Genomic DNA, 21,301 nt, shown 5'->3' with positions numbered 1-21,301 from the left:
CTTGAGCTTACCGTGGGACTTAGTCAATCTGTGTAAGAATGTCTTATATTATTGTTATTATTAATTTATTCATTCGAAAATTCGTGAAATTAGACTTTATATCATGTAAACAATGATTGTATCATCATCACGACCATATATACTTACGTCCCATTCACTGCACGTGGCAATATAGGTAGCCACGTTAGCACAATGCGGATTGGGGACTTCACACACACCAATTAATGTATTTTTTAATACAGTTGCTCAAAAAGTGGTACTTTTTGTGGCTGCGTAGCGTGCGAGAAGCTCAATTTCTCGAACTAGTGCTTTTTACTTTTTAGTTCCAAACTATACTTTCGAAACGCAGTTAAAATGTAATTTAGCTTGAGCAGGTACCAGGGCCTCATGAGTTATGAGGAGGTGTCGTTGACCAACCCGCGCCGGGCCCGCGGCGGCCGCGGCCGGGGCGCGCACGAGTATGAAGGTATCGCGGGCTGCGGCAGCTCAAGTATCGCGGGCTGTATAGGCACTTTTGGTTTTGGTTTGGTTTGGTGGTATGATTCTACTAATGATATATTAATTTATTATTTTTTCGCAATTGTATTAAAAAACGTTGTTTACAACACGTGTGAAATGTCTTTTTACCACTCGTACCGAGTCTTGCCACTCGCTTTCAGCTCGTGGCAAGATACCTCGGTACTAGTGGTAAAAAGACATTATTTTCACACTAGTTGTAAAATGTACTATTATAATTATTGATTTTATGAATGAATTCCATTCATAATTCATTCATTCACACACACACAAACACACACACACACACGTCTCAGTCGATATTCACACCATAAATCAAACAAGTAAAAATAAACAGAAACAGTGTACCTGTGTTAATCTGTTAATGCACGTCTTAGAATTAAGTTAAATATTTATTAACTAGTAATTCTATATAATTACCTATATCTGTATTTATAATAGTTTTCCGCACTTATATATATAAAAAAAATATATAATAATGTAATACTTATAAACCTAGGGAAGAGCGGTGCCTCCCAACACAAGCATTGTTTGCTTACCGGGCGGCTCCATCCCCTGTATCACAAAAAATGTACATTTTTATGAAATAAAGAATTTTGTATTTTTGTATTTGTAATTCAAAAGTACATACCCACGTATGTACTTTTGTAGCTGTGTGTACCTTTCCGATTTAGTTCGCAACAAGTAAAAGCTTAACCAGAACTGTATTTCCAGACTGATATGTCCACAACAAGAAGCGCCGTGAACGCAATCCGCGCCCGCCGGGGCCACAAGGAGCGCTCCAAGAACTTCACCGAGCTGGAGAAGAGGACGGTGCTGGAGCTGATCGCGCGCCACCGCGACGTGCTGCGGCAGGGCCGGTCCAACAACGCCACCAATCGGAGCAAACAGGTAACTTGTAGTATCTTAGTAATAAAAAAATAAAAATAAAAATAAAAATAAAATTCATTTATTTCGGACAATTCGGAATCCATATACAATTTAACATATCAAATATTAAAATTAAAATCAAAATTAAAATTAAAATTAAAATTAAAAGTAAAATTAAAATTAAAATTAAAATTAACATTAAAATTAAAATTAAAATTAAAATTAAAATTAAAATTAAAATTAAAATTAAAATTAAAATTAAAATTAAAATTAAAATTAAAATTAAAATTAAAATTAAAATTAAAATTAAAATTAAAATTAAAATTAAAATTAAAATTAAAATTAAAATTAAAATTAAAATTAAAATTAAAATTAAAATTAAAATTAAAATTAAAATTAAAATTAAAATTAAAATTAAAATTAAAATTAAAATTAAAATTAAAATTAAAATTAAAATTAAAATTAAAATCAAAATCAAAATCAAAATCAAAATCAAAATCAAAATCAAAATCAAAATCAAAATCAAAATCAAAATCAAAATCAAAATCAAAATCAAAATCAAAATCAAAATCAAAATCAAAATCAAAATCAAAATCAAAATCAAAATTAAAATCAAAATTAAAATTAAAATTAAAATTAAAATAAATTAAAATTAAAATTAAAATTAGAATTAGAATTAAAATACAATCAAATTTAAAAAAAAAATTAGATATAAAATTCAAAATTAGAGTTAAAATTATAGTATTGTTTAAATATAAAATTACAATTTAAATAGAATTAAAATAAATAATTAAATTAATTAAATAATAGGGTCCCGTTTTTACCCTTTGGGTACGGAACCCTAAAATCATGATTTATCAATTAAGTTATTAATGTTGTTCATGTTAACTGTACGTCATAATCCAACACAAACACGGATATATATTATTACAATCTTATATTTTATCGTTAAGCTGAACTAACTTGTCATAGTTAGTCATTACTTTACAAAAGATAAGTGTATGACAATTATGAAAAAGTTCGTATGTGGGGTAGTTTAGAAATTTATTTCCTTTGTTGAGTTATTTATTTATTTGACACTAGCTTCTACCAGCTATTTCGTTCGAGTGGTGTAATTTTGTAAGTACGGGCGCGGCGCACACTCCCACTTCCTTGACCTCCGAATGCACGGAATTGGCGCGCGGACAGTATATAGGCTACGATAGTTGCTTACCATCATTCAGGCGGAATGCTTATTTACCACCGACGTAGTGTAATAAAATATATTGAAGTCTTTACAAATTACTTTCTACTCGTACTTATTTTTAGTTAAACTTACGTCAGTAATTGATACCGTATCGATATCTAAATCTACAAGTTATCGTCCATAGTTATATTATCGCTATCACGCGGAACTTTAACTATAGCTGAGTATATGTTACTAATCATTGGTCGACCCAAGTAGGCCCTTTTAGCTGCGCGATCTTCACCCATCCTTTCGAGGTAGCCAAGCCAGCGGAGACGTTGTATATAGGCTAAGATAGTTGCTTACCAAGATTCAGGCGGAATGCTTATTTACCACCGACGTAGTGTAATAAAATATATTGAAGTCTTTACAAATTACTTTCTACTCGTACTTATTTTTAGTTAAACTTACGTCAGTAATCGATACCGTATCGATATCTAAATCTACAAGTTATCGTCCATAGTTACGTTATCGCTATCACGCGGAACTTTAACTACAGCTGAGTATATGTTACTAATCATTGGTCGACCCAAGTAGGCCCTTTTGGCTGCCCTATCTTCACCCATCCTTTCGAGGTAGCCAAGCCGGCGGAGACGATGTATATAGGCTAAGATAGTTGCTTACCAAGATTCAGGCGGAATGCTTATTTACCACCGACGTAGTGTAATAAAATATATTGAAGTCTTTACAAATTACTTTCTACTCGTACTTATTTTTAGTTAAACTTACGTCAGTAATCGATACCGTATCGATATCTAAATCTACAAGTTATCGTCCATAGTTACGTTATCGCTATCACGCGGAACTTTAACTATAGCTGAGTATATGTTACTAATCATGTAATTGTTCAATTACCAGCGTCATAATCGGTTTATCTATGCCCATGAGGACGTTATTTTAGTTACTTTGGTTAATTGATTTTATAGTAAAAGGCAGAAAAACAAAAGATCTCTCGGGCTAAGCACGGTCGCATTTTTATCGCCTATCACCATGCCTGTAGGCCGAGCACATGATTGACGCGACAGTATCTCGCCGCGAGATAGACTACCCGTCTTTTATTAACTGTATGAATTAAAGGGTGACGGGTAGTCTATGTCGCGGCGAGATACTCTCGCGCCAATCATGTGCTAGCCCGGCTGTCACGTTCTAACAAATATGTAAGTGCGAAAGTGACAGGCATAGTGACAGGCGATAAAAATGCAATCTGCCAACTCCTATTGTAAATTTCATTCGATAACGTGACGTGACGTACGCGTTTGCCTTAATTGTCATTTTGTATCGGATTTTGAGTTTCCACAACGTCCCGCTTCGCGCGCTGTTCAAAATCCCATACAAAAATAGACATAACGCATTTACACTTAGTTCCCGGCTCGTCTGTCTGTTTGTGTGTAGGTATATATATTTACGATAAACTCAAAAACTGCTGAACGGATTTTCATGTGGTTTTCACCTATCAATAGAGTGATTCTTAAGGAAGGTTTAGGAGTATATTTTGCTATGGTTTTGTATAACCCGTGCGAAGCCGGGGCGGGTCGCTAGTTAAAAAGAATAGGGTGTAGGTTCCGCCTTTTTAAAAGAGGCGTAACGCAAAATTTTAGTATTGATAATTTGATATTGAATTCTTATAAATTACTAGCGACCCGCCCCGGCTTCGCACGGGTATTTCAACTAATTTACACAAAACCTTTACAAATTATACATAGTATAAACCTTCCTCTTGAATCACTCTATATATTAAAATAAACCGCATCAAAATCCGTTACGTAGTTTAAAATATCTAAGCATACATAGGGACAGACGGACAGACAGCGGAAAGCGACTTTGTGTTATACTATGTAGTGATCTGTGTGTCAAATTTCATCGAATTCCGTAGTCTTTTTTAGGGTTCTGTACCCAAAGGGTAAAAACGGGACCCTATTAAGGTTCTGTACCCAAAGGGTAAAAACGGGACCCTATTAAGGTTCTGTACCCAAAGGGTAAAAACGGGACCCTATTAGGGTTCTGTACCCAAAGGGTAAAAACGGGACCCTATTAAGGTTCTGTACCCAAAGGGTAAAAACGGGACCCTATTAGGGTTCTGTACCCAAAGGGTAAAAACGGGACCCTATTAGGGTTCTGTACCCAAAGGGTAAAAACGGGACCCTATTACTAAGACTCCGCTGTCCGTCTGTCCTTCTGTCTGCCTGTCACCAGGCTGTATCTCATGAACCGTGATAGCTAGACAGTTGAATTTTCACAAATGATGTATTTCTGTTGCCGCTATAACAACAAATACTAAAAAGTACGAAACCCTCGGTGGGCGAGTCCGACTCGCACTTGTCCGGTTTTCTTTTGTAATGTAGCAACAAACACAAAAATCTTGTTACAAACTTTCAGGGAATATAATTTACTATATTAAACTTAGTCCTTAGTCCAAACTCGGGGTTTGCCAGAGAGCTATGGAGCGCAGCATATTAGGTGTAAAATTAAGAGATCGAGTCCGAAACACCACGCTGCGCTCTAAGACTCAAATAATAGACGTAGCTCGGAAAGCGGCCAAGTTGAAATGGGACTGGGCTGGTCATGTCTGCCGAATGCCGGATGACTTGTGGGCCAAGTTAACCACGGAGTGGGAGCCCCACTAGTCTAACCGGGGATCCGGCAGACCTCGTCGGCGATGGCGGGATAACTTGGACTCCTCCTTGACAGGCTGGCCGGATATAGCATTAAACAGAGACGAGTGGAAAAAGAGGGGGGAGGCCTTTGCCCAGCAGTGGGACACAGTGGGCTCTGAATAATAATAATAAATAATAATATTAAACTTTGCATTACACTTTACATACGACCTAGATTCTTAGTTTTTGTAACCTTAAACCTGAGCTATCTTGTATTTCTGCTAGATTGGCAAAATGTTGACTCGTGTAGGGTGTGGCACAAGTCATAACATCATAGCGGTGGGGTCCCTTTGTTTCACATAATTAATGAAAGTCATAATGTATTTTAGTACCTAATAAGTTTTTAGAATTGTGTTGCTATGCCCTGACAGGGTAACCATGCATGCACTTAATACATGATAACACCTTAATGTAACCATGGTTCTGCAATAAATAAATGAAATGAAATGAAATGTAATGATTGTCACATTATCATTAGTCATAATTCTGAAAACGTTAACTTTTCAGGATTTTCCTCAGGTTATCCTACAGATAGGTTAGGTTGGGTTCGTTTTATGGCAATCCTGAAAAGTTACGCGTTTCTGAAACCAAATTATGACTAACGAAAATGTGGACAAACAATGCATTATGACTTTAAACTAGAGTTGTGCCGTTCCCGGTAACATTACCTATTTAGTATGGGGAATGTTACCGAGCAAGAAATTTCCCCATACAAAATGGGGAATGTTACCGGGAACGGCACAACTCTACTTTAAACTATATGGGAAACAATAGAGACCCCTCAGCGGTGCATACTATGCTTCTAATATATGTGATGTTATCAAGCAAAAGGTACTACATTGTTGCTTGCCATAAAGACGCTCTGACAGGTTATATTTGTATAAAGATACAAGAACATTTCGTCCTTATGGTAAACGACAATGTGGTATCTTTTGCATGAAAACGTCACATATGTTATTATTTAACCTATTAGTTAGTGTATGTGTATATTATAATAATTATAATGCAACCTTGTTTGGGTTCCAAAAGACATTTATTTTATGTAAATGTCTTTTTATTGCTAAACAATGAGGGCTAACGCGTATGTATGAATTCGCCGCTAGGGGCGCTAGTGTAGATGGTGGTCTTTTCCATAGTTCGAAATGTCAAATGTCACTTGTCACTTCAATGACTGACGTTCTTTAGTCTTTTGGACCACCATCAACAGAGGCGCCAACTGGTGAGCAAAAAAACGATAGCCCTCATTGAAATTGAACTCACGATCAATGAAAAAGAGTTATTTTCTATGAAAATATCCTTAAGGGTCCCCGGCAAGCTCGGTTCTCCATACAAACGTAGTTCCGCTCTCATTTTAAAACGACTAGCTAGATTGCTCTGAAACTTTGTACTTACAATAGGTTCCCTGGGAGAGGGGGAAATGTTTAGTGTGGGACGCAACGTGCGTCAGCACTTTCGCGGCGTCGCATATTGGCCGTACTGTGAGAACGGCAGGGGCAGCAGCCGAGTTGGCTGCAGTTCGCAAGCGGGAGAAATATGAGGTCCTGGCGAACTATTTATTTGTCCCTCTTGCAGTGGAAATTACGGGCTGCTGGTGTACGGAGGCCAAGGGCTTTTTCGGGGAAGTGGGGAGACGCATGCGGGAGAGGGGTTTGGATCCTCGCTCTGGGTCCTTCCTGATGCAAAGATTGTCCATCGCGGTTCAGCGTGGCAACGCGGCGAGCGTCATGGGCACCTTTGCATCGGGGGGGTCACGGGACGATTTTTGGGACGGCTGAAGTTTGACTTATTATTATTAGTGTTAGTTTCTAGGATAGTATAGTTTAGATTTTTAGTTGTAATTTTTGGTTGTAATTTGTAGTTGTAATTTTTAATTGTCATTTTATTATTAAATTATAAATAATATAAATGTTTCGTCAGATATATGAATGTATGAAATGATTATCTACAATGTACCATAATTCTAGCAAATAAAAAACTATGGCTTACAATAGTATAAAGTATATCTATGTCTGTAATTAGTTTTTGTAGCTTCAGATACCATAGTTAAAAAAATACAGCGAATTTAAGTTTTTCATACAAAACTTGTTTTAGCTCTATTTCGTGTGTTTTATAAACTGGAGCTATATAAACTAATTACAGACTTAGATATACTTTTGTCATTGTATTTGCAAAGTTTCATTACAATCCAACACGTAGTTTTAAAATGAGAGCGGAACTACTTTTGTATGGGAAGGTGCAATTCGGCCGAGCTTGCCGGGGACTCTTAACAATAAAGTCGCGTCAAGATCATTTTGAACCTCGCCCGCTTAGCAATTTCTGCTGCTGACTATATTCAAAGTTGTCTTGGTACGACTATACACACACACACCAGTTTGTAGTTTCATAATGTTTAGAAAGATGAAACAATAATTAAAATTCGCTTCAAAAGTCACTCGTAAAGATTTTTTGTAGCTTCGTCCAAGAATAAGTAACTTACTCACACTATGACGCATGACGACAGACAGACGTGCCGTTCACACATAGAAAATCAAGTGATTTTTGATGTATAGCTTGTCCGCCCTGTGGCTTCGTACCCGCAACATTTCCTCACTTAGTCCATAGCTTACAATTAAACTAACTAATATACGATGATTGAGTTACATTGTCTTTTATCGTGCATCGTGCGATGGACGAGAGACGCCAGCTCTATGACTATGTGAGTTGTCATTTATATACTGTAAGAGCATAGAGTAACTTATACTAGAGCGGTACTGTCATAGTAAATTTTGTAACCCCAGTAAATTCACTGCCATCTGTCGACACACTTTAAAACTAAAAATAAATATTTTTAAAAATACGATAAAATGTATTTAGATATGGATAAATGATTTTTTTAATTTGCATTACTTATTTTTATGATTTTGACCCATGTTCTTTCACTGATATGCGTTAATATTGTTAAATAACAAACGAAACCGTCAACGCCATCTATACGACTGTAGGCCAAAACTAGTAGCGCCCTCTGAACGAGAATCAAATTTTCTTGATTTTCGAGGCACGTTTTTTCCTTAGACTGTATCCATGTATTACGGAGTTATATCTATCTTTGGTAAGAGTAAAAACACCAGAGCACCATTTAAACAAATATTTAATTAGGGAATCACAAAATATGAGTGTTTAGTCTTGGAAAATACGTGGCCCGATACAACGCCCAAAGACCGATCTTCAGGTGAACGACGCTCCTTAGTGATGTGACATTCCGGTTGTCGTAGTGATGTGAGGACCGATAAATGACGATGCCGCCTTTTAATACCTAGACTTACATTATGTCGACCGGGATATGGACCGTGATTACCTTTTGTGGTATACTTGTGTATGTCAGCCTTTAGTATGCTACAATATTTTTCTAATTTAACATTCCCTGCTACACACTTTAAAGCATTGTATAGACCCGTTCATTTTACTACCAACAGTTATAATATATATAATTGACCGAAGCGTAGCGAAGGTCTACGGTTTGACTCGCGCATTTTGCTTTTGTATGTCCGGATGTCCTCCTCTATAGGTCCCAATTCTCAACCGATTCTCGTGAAATTTTGTGACCAAATTCTATGACTAAATATAATTTTTTTGTCTATCCGGTTTTTGGAAATTTCTCAAAATGGCGGAGTCGTGATAGCTCGCGCCTAAACAAATAGTCGTATCGATATCATAACAGTATTTTCTTTTTAAGATATGTTTACAGATTAAATGTCGAAAAATGCAGAAAGTTTGTATTGCTGGCTTTGGCGGTATTTAGATATTTAGTTTTTACTCGAGAATGAGTAGCTGAATTTCGTCAGCTTAGGTAAGCACTATCATGGCGTGTTTTGCAAACATTCGCATTTTTCGTTTGCACCGGGTGGTCCCTGGTTCGATCCCCAGTAATTGTGTATGCTGCTACCAAAGATAGATATAACTCCGTAATAGATGGATACAGTCTAAGGAAAAAAATAAGTGTTTAGTCTTGGAAAATACGTGGCGCGATACAACGCCCAAAGACCGATCTTCAAGATGGACGACGCTCCTTAGTGATGTGACATTGACATTCCGGTTGTCGTAGTGATGTGAGGACCGATAAATGACGATACCGCCTTTTAATACCTAGACTTACATTATGTCGACCGGGATATGGACCGTGATTACCTTTTGTGGTATACTTGTGTATGTCAGCCTTTAGTATGCTCAAAGATAGATATAACTCCGTAATAGATGGATACAGTCTAAGAAAAAAACGTGCCTCGAAAATCAAGAAAATTTGATTCTCGTTCAGAGGGCGCTACTAGCTTTGGCTTACTGTCGTATAGATGGCGTTGACGGTTTCGTTTGTTATTTAACAATTTTAACGCATATCAGTGAAAGAACATGGGTCAAAATCATAAAAATAATTAATGCAAATAAAAAAAAAACATTTACCCATATTTAAATACATTTTATCGTATTTTTATAAATCTTCATTTTTAGTTTTAAAGTGTGTCGACAGATGGCACTGAATTTACTGGGGTTAAAAATTTTACTATGACAGTACCGCTCTAGTATAAGTAACTCTATGGTATGCTACAATTTTTTTCTAATTTTGCTTTCCCTGCTGTACACTTTAAAGCATTGTATAGACCCGTTCATTTTACTACCAACAGTTATAATATATATAATTATGTATATTAAACATATTAATAACGGGTCACTCACGTATTTTAAGTCGAAAACGCTCGACATGTTTCACTCCGTACCGAGGAGCGTCATCAGGAGCTTGCGTCGACGGTGACGGACCGGCGCAGACTGCGGGCCGCAGCCCTCCGCGCCCGATGACTCGGCGACACCGTCGACGCAAGCTCCTGATGACGCTACTCGGTACGGAGTGAAACATGTCGAGCGTTTTCGACTTAAAATACGTGAGTGACCCGTTATTAATATGTTTAATATGTCTGTGTCTCACGGAGGTTTTGTTATTATAATTATGTATAACTAGCGATCCGCCCTGGCTTCGCACTGGTTACACAAAACCTTAACAAATTATACATCTAAATAGGTGAAAACCGCATGAAAATTCTTATAGTAATTTTTGAGATTATCGCGAACATACAAACACTCAGACAGAAGCGGCGTGATGGGACTTTTTTATAAGGTGTAGTAATTCAAGAGATATATCTAACCATAGAGTAACTTATACTAGAGCGGTACTGTCATAGTAAATTTTGTAACCCCAGTAAATTCACTGCCATCTGTCGACACACTTTAAAACTAAAAATGAAGATTTATAAAAATACGATAAAATGTATTTAAATATGGATAAAAAAAAATTATTTGCATTTATTATTTTTATGATTTTGATCCATGTTCTTTCACTGATATGCGTTAAAATTGTTAAATAACAAACGAAACCGTCAACGCCATCTATACGACAGTAGGCCAAAGCTAGTAGCGCCCTCTGAACGAGAATCAAATTTTCTTGATTTTCGAGGCACGTTTTTTCCTTAGACTGTATCCATCTATTACGGAGTTATGTCTATCTTTGATCTAACTGAAACTTAGTAAGTAAAATGTACCTACTGATTTTAGAAGTAACTGTACCCGTACCATGAGTCACTGACAGTGTCAAAACTGATATATACTCTAACGTCTACGTAATTTACTTTCTATACATCTCGCTCGCACTAATATATCAGTACGAGCGAGATGCATATAAAAGTAAGTTACGTTCACGCTAGCGTTTATGTCAGTTCCGAACAAGGGCCTGACACTCTTTGATAGAGAAAGATAGTCTTATTGCGATTCCTATAAGAGGAAAGAGAAAATAGTGCCATGATTTGTCCTTATCACCGACCGGGTTTTTTTTTCATGGTCGAGTATGGCAGCATAGGTAGGAGGCGATGGCGAAATACCGAAATTTATAAGTGAAAGAGAAAAAGGATTATGCTGCCATACATTAACCTGTCAATACATGAATATGTCTTTCTCTTACCCCTGGTCGCTCGGTTTCATGTCTATAACTACTATACTATGTCTATGGTGCCGAACTGATGGTAGCCCTACTCGTGTGCCATTTACGGAAATGTTTTGATTGAGATATATTGGAATTTGTCACTTGATACCTTTGTTTCGTACCTATGTCTAGGAATAGGTATCACATTCTTTACGTACTTATATAGATATTACCGGAAGACTTGTATGATTTTGCGAAAATCGTATGCTTCATGTATATTTCACACAGATATACACTACACTACACATCACACACACACATTACACACACGTACATTTGATATACACTAGAAATCTCCGTCCGAAGTCCCCGGCAAGCTCGGCCGAATTTCACCTTCCCATACAAACGGAGTTTCGTTCTCATTTTAAAACTACGTATTGGATTGTAATGAAACTTAGCACATTACAATGACATAAGGTAAATCTATGCCTGTAATTAGTTTATATAGCTTCAGTTTATAAAACAAACGAAATAAACGAAAAACAAGTTTTGTAAATTCGCTGTATTTCTTTAACTATGGTATCTGAAGCTACATAAACTAATTATTTACCAGCCAACCTTCGGGCAAAGCTCTTCTAACTGTATAATCTTTCTGTTCCAGCTGGTGTGGTCCACGATATGCGAGGAGGTAAACAAGCGCTGTGGCGGCGAACGACCTCGCACTCCTGCGCAGGTCAAAATGTGGTACGAGAACTATAAGAAGAAGTGCAAGATGCGCGCCCACGACTCGCAGGTACTTACCATCGTCAGTTGACAATCAGTTTGACAAGATTTTTTTGCCGGACTAGCGAATAATTCACTGTCTCCAACCCGGCCATCCTGACTTTACACGTCCCTAAGTTAAATTAAAAATAGTAGACAATCAGTTATAACATTTAAAAGATTTAGTGCCAGTTGTACCATCCGCACTTGACAGACTGATTAGCGCGACGCGGCGGTTTACTATGAAACTTTCCATATAATAAAATTTTGCGAACTCTTTAACGACGACAAACAGTTTGGTGCAACCGACCCTTAGGGTCGCGCGGTTGCACAAAACCGTCTGTCAACGTTAAAACGTTCGTTAAATTTTATTGGGAAGTTTCATAGTTCTCTGCTCAGTGACGTTGATCAGTCCGTCAACGTGCGGCTAAATATGGATGGAGTAATATTTTGTATGGAGAATATAGTATGACGGCACCGCTATTCCAGGAAACCAGAGCTTGAAAAAAATCGGTTTGCCAAACTATAGCGAATAATGCTAACGAATAGTGTACGAAAAAGAATAGTGTCTACGACTCTGCCATCCTGCCGTTGTGCACGTCCCTGTGTAGGTTAAATACATCTTTTGACATCAATGTAAAATATCTGGGTCAAGTAGGATGTTGTTTAGAAAACGCCAAAGATTTTAAAATAAATAAAGTAATTTCGTTGTTTTAGCCACCTCAACCCGACGCGCCTGGCTTACTGGACGGCATGCTGTGGCAGAACATTCACCCGTTAGAAGTTAAAGGTATAAACGTAAACATCATCTATATACGTATCGATAAATATCAAGATTTTTGCTATATTATAGAACCAGTACCAGGATTAAAATTCAGATTTTTTATTTATAAACTTACAATGAGCAGAACGCGTTTTCCAGCACAAGCAATCCTAGGAAGCACTTTCTATCAAACCGCGTCGTACGCGAGTGGAATTAATTACCCGAAGCAGTGATATGTGCTCCTTCAGTGAACACTTTTAAAAACAGACGTGCCAAACACTTAAAACAACTAACAAAATGAACATTAATAGTAAAAAAATCAAGTGCAGTGATATACACGCATCAGCTTTCAGCTGCTAGTGTCATCATTCGCTTGCCCTTGTCCCATTCACTTGGGGTCGGCGCAGCATGTCTTTTTCTTCCATACATCTCTGTCACCCGTCATCTCATCATTCACTTGCGTTAGTTTCATATCATCTTTCACACAGTCCATCCACCTTTTCCTCGGTTTTCCTCTCCTCGTACTTCCCTCCACATTCATTCTTAATACCTTTTCAGCTGCTAGTGTATTAAACAATATAATAATAATAAAGTTTATACGTCAATATCTTATAACTGAAAACTTCTGATTCTGATATATAACAACGTTTTATATTCAGATGACGACGAAGCAGCCACCAGTGAGCAGGGCGCGCACAGCGTTAAAGACGATGACCTACCCGTTAACGTGAGTACTTCGAAAATAGTCGCGATTTAACTAAAGCAAAGAGAATACAGTGTATCGTAATAGATGGATACAGTCTAAGGAAAAAACGTGCCTCGAAAATCAAGAAAATTTGATTCTCGTTCAGAGGGCGCTACTAGTTTTGGCCTACAGTCGTATAGATAGCGTTGACGGTTTCGTTTGTTATTTAACAATTTTAACGCATATCAGTGAAAGAACATGGGTCAAAATCATAAAAATAATGAATGCAAATAAAAAAAATCATTTATCTATATTTAAATACATTCTATCGTATTTTTATAAATCTTCATTTTTAGTTTTAAAGTGTGTCGACAGATGGCAGTGAATTTACTGGGGTTACAAAATTTACTATGACAGTACCGCTCTAGTATCAGTTACTCTATGATAGAGTTATTGTCAGAGTAAATTTTGTAGTCACAGTAAATTTACGGGGAGGCGACGATGCTGAATGTGTAGTAATAATAACTCAAGCGTCTTAGATACCTATTGGAATCGAAAGATTATAAGAAGAAAAAAATGTTATATAATATATATTTTTTACGGTTTTGTAGTCACAGTAAATATACGGGGAGGCGACGATGCTGAATGTGTAGTAATAATAACTCAAGCGTCTTAGATACCTATTGGAATCGAAAGATTATAAGAAGAAAAAAATGTTATATAATATATATTTTTTACGGTTGATATCTGGGGTAAAACCTATCCTATGTCCCTCACGCAAAATAGGCGCAATGAATACCCAAAACAAGACTAATTGGGCTTACTGTGGGGCTAAGTCAATTTATATAACAATGTCCTACAATAATATTGTCTTCGGTTACCGCGATAGTTACTCATGAAATAAAACTATGAAAACGGATTATATCGCGTATATTGAATTTATAATACATCCCGACGTTTCGAACTCTTTACAGCGTTCGTGGTCAACGGGTGACACCCGTTGACCACGAACCGCGATATAATCCGTTTTCATAGTTTTATTTAATGTCCTACAATATTTGTAAAAAAAATGCGCTTACTATTAGCGACCGAGGGGATAAAATGATCACTGATTTGTGAAGTCGGTTTTTTGTTATCAAATAAAAATTGGACATAATACTATTTCCTAATTATTCCAGATGACCAACGGCCGACTCTCAAGCACGAACGACAGTGACGACACGACCCCCAACCCCCTCGAGCCGCACGTCACCATCATCCCCCACTCCCCCTCCCCCAAGCTCCCCCATCCCCTCACCATCCCCCTCCTAAACCCCATCGCCATGGAGCAAGCGCGGTTGCAGCAAGATTTCCTGTTAAAGTTGAATGAATTATCGAATACGCCGCTCAATTTGAGCCATTTGGAGGGGAGGAATGGGGATGTTAAGGATAAGGAGGAGAAAGAGGGGGGGAATGCTACGGAGGAAGAGAGGTATTTACTCGTACTATTTATAATCACGCGATACACTAAAGTAGACCGGCGGCGAAGCCAACGGAAAAAAGTGCTATAATAAATCATTTATTTTAAGTACTACTTACTCTTTTCCTATAGTAAAATACCCACAGTCAAATAATAATTAATAATACTAGGTACAGAAAGTTCACTCTCTAACGAAACGCGTCTATTAAGACAGATATGACCGCTAGGTGGCGCAAGCGCGAGCAGGCGTCCGTTCCGTAGCGGTGCGCGGCAACTAATGGCTAGACACCAAAGTTGGTGTGGGCCGCATGTACTTGTAGCGACGCGACGAAATCGCGGAGTGAGCCACGCCTGCTACAGTCCATAACATTAAAAGAACAAACTGTGACTTGGACGTTCGACCATTGATTAGATTCGATATATCTACCCATTGCCCGAATGACTGAGTTATGTGTTTTTTTTTTGCTGAATTGATACGGTTGATGATTGATATGGGGTTTTAGGAAATATAAGTATCAACATCAGGTTCCTGTATCCTTAACTTTCGGGAACAGATGAAACATTTTTTTTTACGTATACACGGTGGCTAAAAAATAAGTGCATTCCCGTTGGCAGGGAGGTTTTGGGATTATACTGAGCAACTTTTACTATGGGACCAACCCCCAAATCGCGAAAAAAAAAATTGGCCGTTTCATACATTTTGGCTGGTCCATTTTCTATGGGAGGGTAGAATTTTTTTCCGCGCTTTCGTGGTTGGTCCCATAGTAAAAATTGCTCAGTAATCCTAAACCTTCCTGTCAACGAGAATGCACTTATTTTTTAGCAAGCCTGTATATGACCTATATTTGTGCCATTCTTAATCAAAAGGGTACTTATTGTCGGTTGTCAATAATATAGCTTCAATATGAAATCAACCTTCTCGACAGCCGACAATGTGGTACCTTTTGGTTGAAAACGTCACATTTATTCTACGTTTCTTCCACAGATTATATTTCACCGCGAAACGTCAGCATGCCATATGGGAGCACGAAGCCAAAATGAAGATACTCAACATGGAGCTCAAACAGAAGGAGGAAATCTTTTCACTGCAAAAGCAACTCTTTCTCATAGAGCTAAGGTTGAAAATGGATTTCCTTGAAAAGGCCAGTGGTAAATAAAAGCCTGAGCATGCTGTCACTGAAATTTGTTGACATAATATTTGAATTGAACCCTTTCACTGCCAAAGACGTGTATAGACGCGCACGGTTACAGTGTAATATGAACCTTCGGGCATTGCGATAAGGTTCACGATGGCGTGCGTATGTACTATAGGTCTGGTGTTCAAAGGGTTGAAATACTTTTGACCGCCACTGTCTTCTATACGTGACAATGAACATTTTAAAATGCAACTTAACGTATTGTTATAAAGAATTAATTTGCATGTTGATATAGGCGGTTTATAGGTTATTTTTCTAATGAGTTTTAATGCTAATAGCATTGATTCCTAAGGCCCCCAGCCATACAAATGAAAAATCCAAAATATTATAAATTTGAACCTATAGTATAGGAAATAGAGTTGATTTTGCGTTATTAGAAAATTGAACGAAACAAAGCAAAAGCGACTCTGTTCCAATTGAATAAGATTTAAATTTCATCGAAGTGAAGAGGTACTATAGGTAGGACCTTGGGCCTTAGGAGGATAAAGAAGTCAAACAAGTGACGGCTTGCAAGGGTTCAAAAGTATTTGAGATTTGTCATCAATGGCTTATAGCTATGACACATGCGCCGCTGTCCATAAAATGATCAATTGGCATTATAATTTATAGAGTTAGATCAAGAAAACTGTAGCGATTTTGATAGCATGTGCAGTGCAAGTGTTATTTTAAACGTCAAACTTCTATGAAATTATGACGTATAAATAACACGTGCATTGCGTTGCTACTAAAATCGCTGCACACTTTTCTTGGTCTAACTCGAATGTTTAAGAACTCATAGAATCGAAAATGTGGTCCGATTAAGGTCCCATATTGAATTTAATGATTATTTCTATATGAAAACCAGGAAAAAATAGACCTAGATCAACCGGGTTATAAAAAAATATTTTTATAGCAAAAAAAGTTATGTCGTTCGACGCATATGTCTACTAGCTACTCATAATGGCGTAACGCAATTTTTTTTTATTATAGCAATGCAATCTAGTTATAATGTGCCATTTTCTCATAAGTTACATATATGAAAGGCATATGGCTGAGGTGAAACACTTTTTCTTTATTCGCTTCAGTCATTTTAAAGTGATATTGTCATATTCGTTTTTTAACTTAATGTGCAATAATTTTACTATTGACAGCAATAATGTATAATTTGTCTGTTAAAGGAAAGTTAGGTATATGAGGTGGTAATATTCGGTGCGGTTTGTATATTAACAGTATTTTTTTTTAAATACTATAGCAATTCGAAAGCTAGACATTGAAAGTGTTAATTATATTTCGCTTAATGACATTTTATTTTTAAAATTTGTCCATACGCTTTAGCTGAAAAAAGGCAAAAACATGTCATATAAGTTGTGATACACAGCTTATGGTGTTATTTAAAATTACAGTTCAAAATACAATAAGTATTACTTATTCAAACAAATACGCACTGAATGGGTAAAAAATGTGATCAAAAATATCGTTATTATTTTTTATAGCATATTATCGCATAGCGTTTTATTTTGTATCGATTTTACTTTTTAGCATAGACGTATAATGTGCTTAAGCAACCATTTTTCGCCATAATGTTGATTTTTATAGTATTATATTTTATATGTTTTTTAGGCAGCTTCGATGAAATCGTATATTTAAAAAAAATGAGAAACTGCCAAATAATATAGCGGATTTGTTACTTTTTAGTACTTAGAAATGTTAAGTTTTCAATAGATTATACAGCCCGTCTAAAATATCGACAGTTGTAAAAAAAAATTATGGAACAAAAAAACGGCTAAAACAATTTTTTTCTATAAGAATATAGACTATATTTAAGGACTTAAGAACACAATTATAACCTAAAAAAATTTAATGAAAATAATAACTACATATAAGTATCAAAAAGTTTTTACCTGTTGATGTTTAAAATGGGTCTTCGTACTTTTGACAAAAACGACGTGAATAAACCTAGTCCGATAACAGTTATGTGAAGTAGTTATTATAAGAAAGTATTTATTATGAATAAGTACTGTAAATGTTAGGGAAATTGGCTTGTATTATTGGTAATTACGAAAACAGCCATTTTATTGGCATCGAAGGTTAGGGCATTTTAACTAGGTTTTGGTTAATTTTTGAGTGCCAAGCGTCTATCACAACACAAGTTATAAACTTATAAATACATCAAAAGTAACCTAGTTTCTACGTATGTTCAATTATAACAGTTATTTATAATACAAATGCGAAAAATTGGAAATTTGCAACGAGTGGCGAGTTTTAAAACATTACATATAGCCCTTTAAATTTTCGACGTAGTTACTTAATGTGCTTATTATAGCACAGGGTGTCGTAATGGAGCACCAGATGTACTGAAAAAACAATTTTTTTAGGAATACGCGAAATGCATAGAAATGGCTAAAATAGAGATACACAGATGTTCGAACGTCAAAAATGACGTCTGCGAAGGCGTGTTTCCATCAACGTGATGTGACGTCCCTGGCGCTCAAAAGCTAAGAAATGCGTTTGATTTATATATCCATAGATATAGCTATTCGTAACGCAATAGTGCGGTTCAACATTTTAACTACTTCAAATAACTAGCACCTGAAGTCCGATTTCGATATAATTTTTCAGTTGTGTTTTTTTTGGGTGAAGGGTGCTGCAGTCAGAAAATGTGCCAACACAGAAAATTGTTGATATATAAGAAAAAGTAGTTATTACATAAATAAGTACATTGTGGGTCTTTATGTAGGTAACCAACGCTTTAAAAGTATTCAATGTCTAATGTCACATATATATGACATAAGTGTTGGATTGTACCCCTAAAGACCTTTTGGCGTTTCACAATATGGGGCATTTTCTATGAAAAGGGACCTTATTGTCGATGGCGCTTACGCCGCACAGCGCCTCGCGGCATTGTATTTATATCGGAGCATCGTTTATAATGGCGTAAGCGCCATCGACAATAAGGTCCCTTTTTATAGAAAATACCACATATGTGCAAACTATTTATTATAGAAGCAAAATACGTAATAACGTAGTAAAATGTATTATGTAATGTACAGTATGATATTATTTTTTTGTAGTTACTATTAAAGTTAGAACGAAATAAATTTACAGTACAAAAAAGTAATTTTCAATAAAAAGATACCTCATGTTAACAGTGTATTGTATTGATAAAAATAGTTGAATAGTTGTAAAAAATGAAATTTTAGATCCATTTATGATGGGGGCGACCTACACCTACCATTTATCAGTTATATTTTTATTTTGATAATGTTATATGTCAAAAAGGGTTGTCATAACCTGAATAATTCATAATAATAGACTAACAATTTTGTTCACCATCAAGACAAATTTATTTTTGCGGTGGGAAGGAATCATTTCTTGATATTAAAAACACGCAGTTGTTTATTTCTTATCCGCAAATATAAAATTGTCGTGCTCATTGAATACCATAGATAATAAACGTTGCTCAAACCCTGGCAACCCTTTAAAATGTATTAGAACGTTTCATAGCAATAATTTGGCATCAGTTACTATATGATGTTATAAAGTAAGATCTCAGTACAGTAAATATTTTAAAATGTCAATAAAAGTTACCATTATATTTAAAACAACAAATTAAATAGTTATTTACGATACAAGTGCCGAAAAGAGGAAATTCGAAACGAGTGGCGATAAATTAAAACACGACCGCAGGGAGTGTTTTAAATCGACACGAGTTGCGAATTACCTATTCGCACGTGTATCGTACAACGTTTTACAGTACATATGGCCCTTTAAACTTTCGACATATGCACGAAAAGTGCTATTTGACGCACTAGTGCGAGAAAGTAGCACCATATGTACAGTAATATATATTTTAATTGTAAAAAATTTAGTTGGATGCATATTTTTTGGTTCGTCTTCCCAAATACTCTACTTACTAACGAACTAAATATATTTAAAGGAAACAGAGTACCTTAGCTGACCGTTTTGTTTTAGTTTTTAATGTCAATTTTTTATTTATTTATGATTATGGTGACTTTTGACGACATACCTAATCCATTTCAGTGTTAATTGCAAGTATTGAATTTTTTTGTAATATTCTAGTTGTTTTAAACAATCTGACAATTCGATATTATTGAAATTAATAAAGAATTTATTTTCTGTTTTGATGGATTTTATTTCGACATTTCACAATTTTATGTTATTTACCAATTTTAACACATATCAGTGAAAGAACATGGGTCTACATCATATAAAAATAATAAATACAAATAAAAAAAAAAACATTTATCCATATATACTAGGTGTTCACGAGGAAACCGAAAGATTTTAACCACGCCTTTCTGAGGCCAAAAGAAGGAAAACCTGTAATAAGTTTTTAGGTCAAATTCCCAAAAAAAAATTTTTTTTTGTTTTTTTTTAGATTTTTTAAATGTATTTGTACATAAAAAGTAAATGTTATTGGTAAACTTGTCACTTAAAATCAAAGATAGATATAACTCCGTAATAGATGGATACAGTCTAAGGAAAAAACGTGCCTCGAAAATCAAGAAAATTTGATTCTCGTTCAGAGGGCTAGTAGCGCCCTCTGAACGAGAATCAAATTTTCTTGGCCTACACTCGTATAGATGGCGTTGACGGTTTCGTTTGTTATTTAACAATTTTAACGCATATCAGTGAAAGAACATGGGTCAAAATAATAAAAATAATTAATGCAAATATAAAAAATCATTTATCCATATTTAAATAATTTTATCGTATTTTTATAAATATTTATTTTTAGTTTTAAAGTGTGTCAACAGATGGCAGTGAATTTACTGTGGTTACAAAATTTACTATGACAGTACCGCTCTAGTTTAAGTTACTCTATGCTTAAAATGGACTTTTACTTTTTTTTTCGTAAAACCTAGTTTTTACAGTGTTACGACTTGTCACTTTTTGACATAGATCTATCAATAAGGATACTTAGACTACGTCCCATAGAGTGGCAACATCGCCATCAAAAATGCGTTTTGCACTATGTAACAATAAAAACTTGTTTTTTTATTTTTTATTGGTATTAACTCTGAAACTAGGAGAATTACAGAAAAGTTTATAGGACATTTTAGTGTTTAAATATGATCGAATATGCTGTTAAAATTATTCGGTTTCCTCATGTTACACCGTTATATACATTTTTATATGTTTAAAATTCAGTCTTTGGGTCACAGACTTACATATGTGTGGTACCAAATTGTAACTTAATTGGTTCAGTAGTTTCGGAGAAAATAGTTTG

The 21,301-nt window shown here is 35.8% G+C and overlaps 1 protein-coding gene across 1 annotated transcript in view; it reads left to right on the top strand.

The window, feature by feature from the left end:
• Positions 1-20,191, top strand: part of LOC134752848 (uncharacterized) — a 32,042-nt gene extending 11,851 nt beyond the window's left edge. The window contains exons 2-7 of the mRNA XM_063688613.1: positions 1,231-1,407; positions 11,868-11,999; positions 12,686-12,758; positions 13,391-13,458; positions 14,595-14,887; positions 15,861-20,191. Coding sequence (XP_063544683.1) covers positions 1,231-1,407; positions 11,868-11,999; positions 12,686-12,758; positions 13,391-13,458; positions 14,595-14,887; positions 15,861-16,032 — 915 coding nt within the window. The 3' untranslated portion in view covers positions 16,033-20,191. The remainder of the gene's footprint in view (positions 1-1,230; positions 1,408-11,867; positions 12,000-12,685; positions 12,759-13,390; positions 13,459-14,594; positions 14,888-15,860) is intronic.
• Positions 20,192-21,301: the final 1,110 nt, after the last annotated feature.

The sequence above is a fragment of the Cydia strobilella genome, chromosome 25 (assembly GCF_947568885.1).
Source record: "Cydia strobilella chromosome 25, ilCydStro3.1, whole genome shotgun sequence".
In the NCBI taxonomy this organism is placed as follows: Eukaryota; Metazoa; Arthropoda; class Insecta; order Lepidoptera; family Tortricidae; genus Cydia; species Cydia strobilella.
The sequence above is the reverse complement of the archived record's forward strand: the minus strand, read 5'-3'. Positions and strand labels throughout refer to the sequence as shown.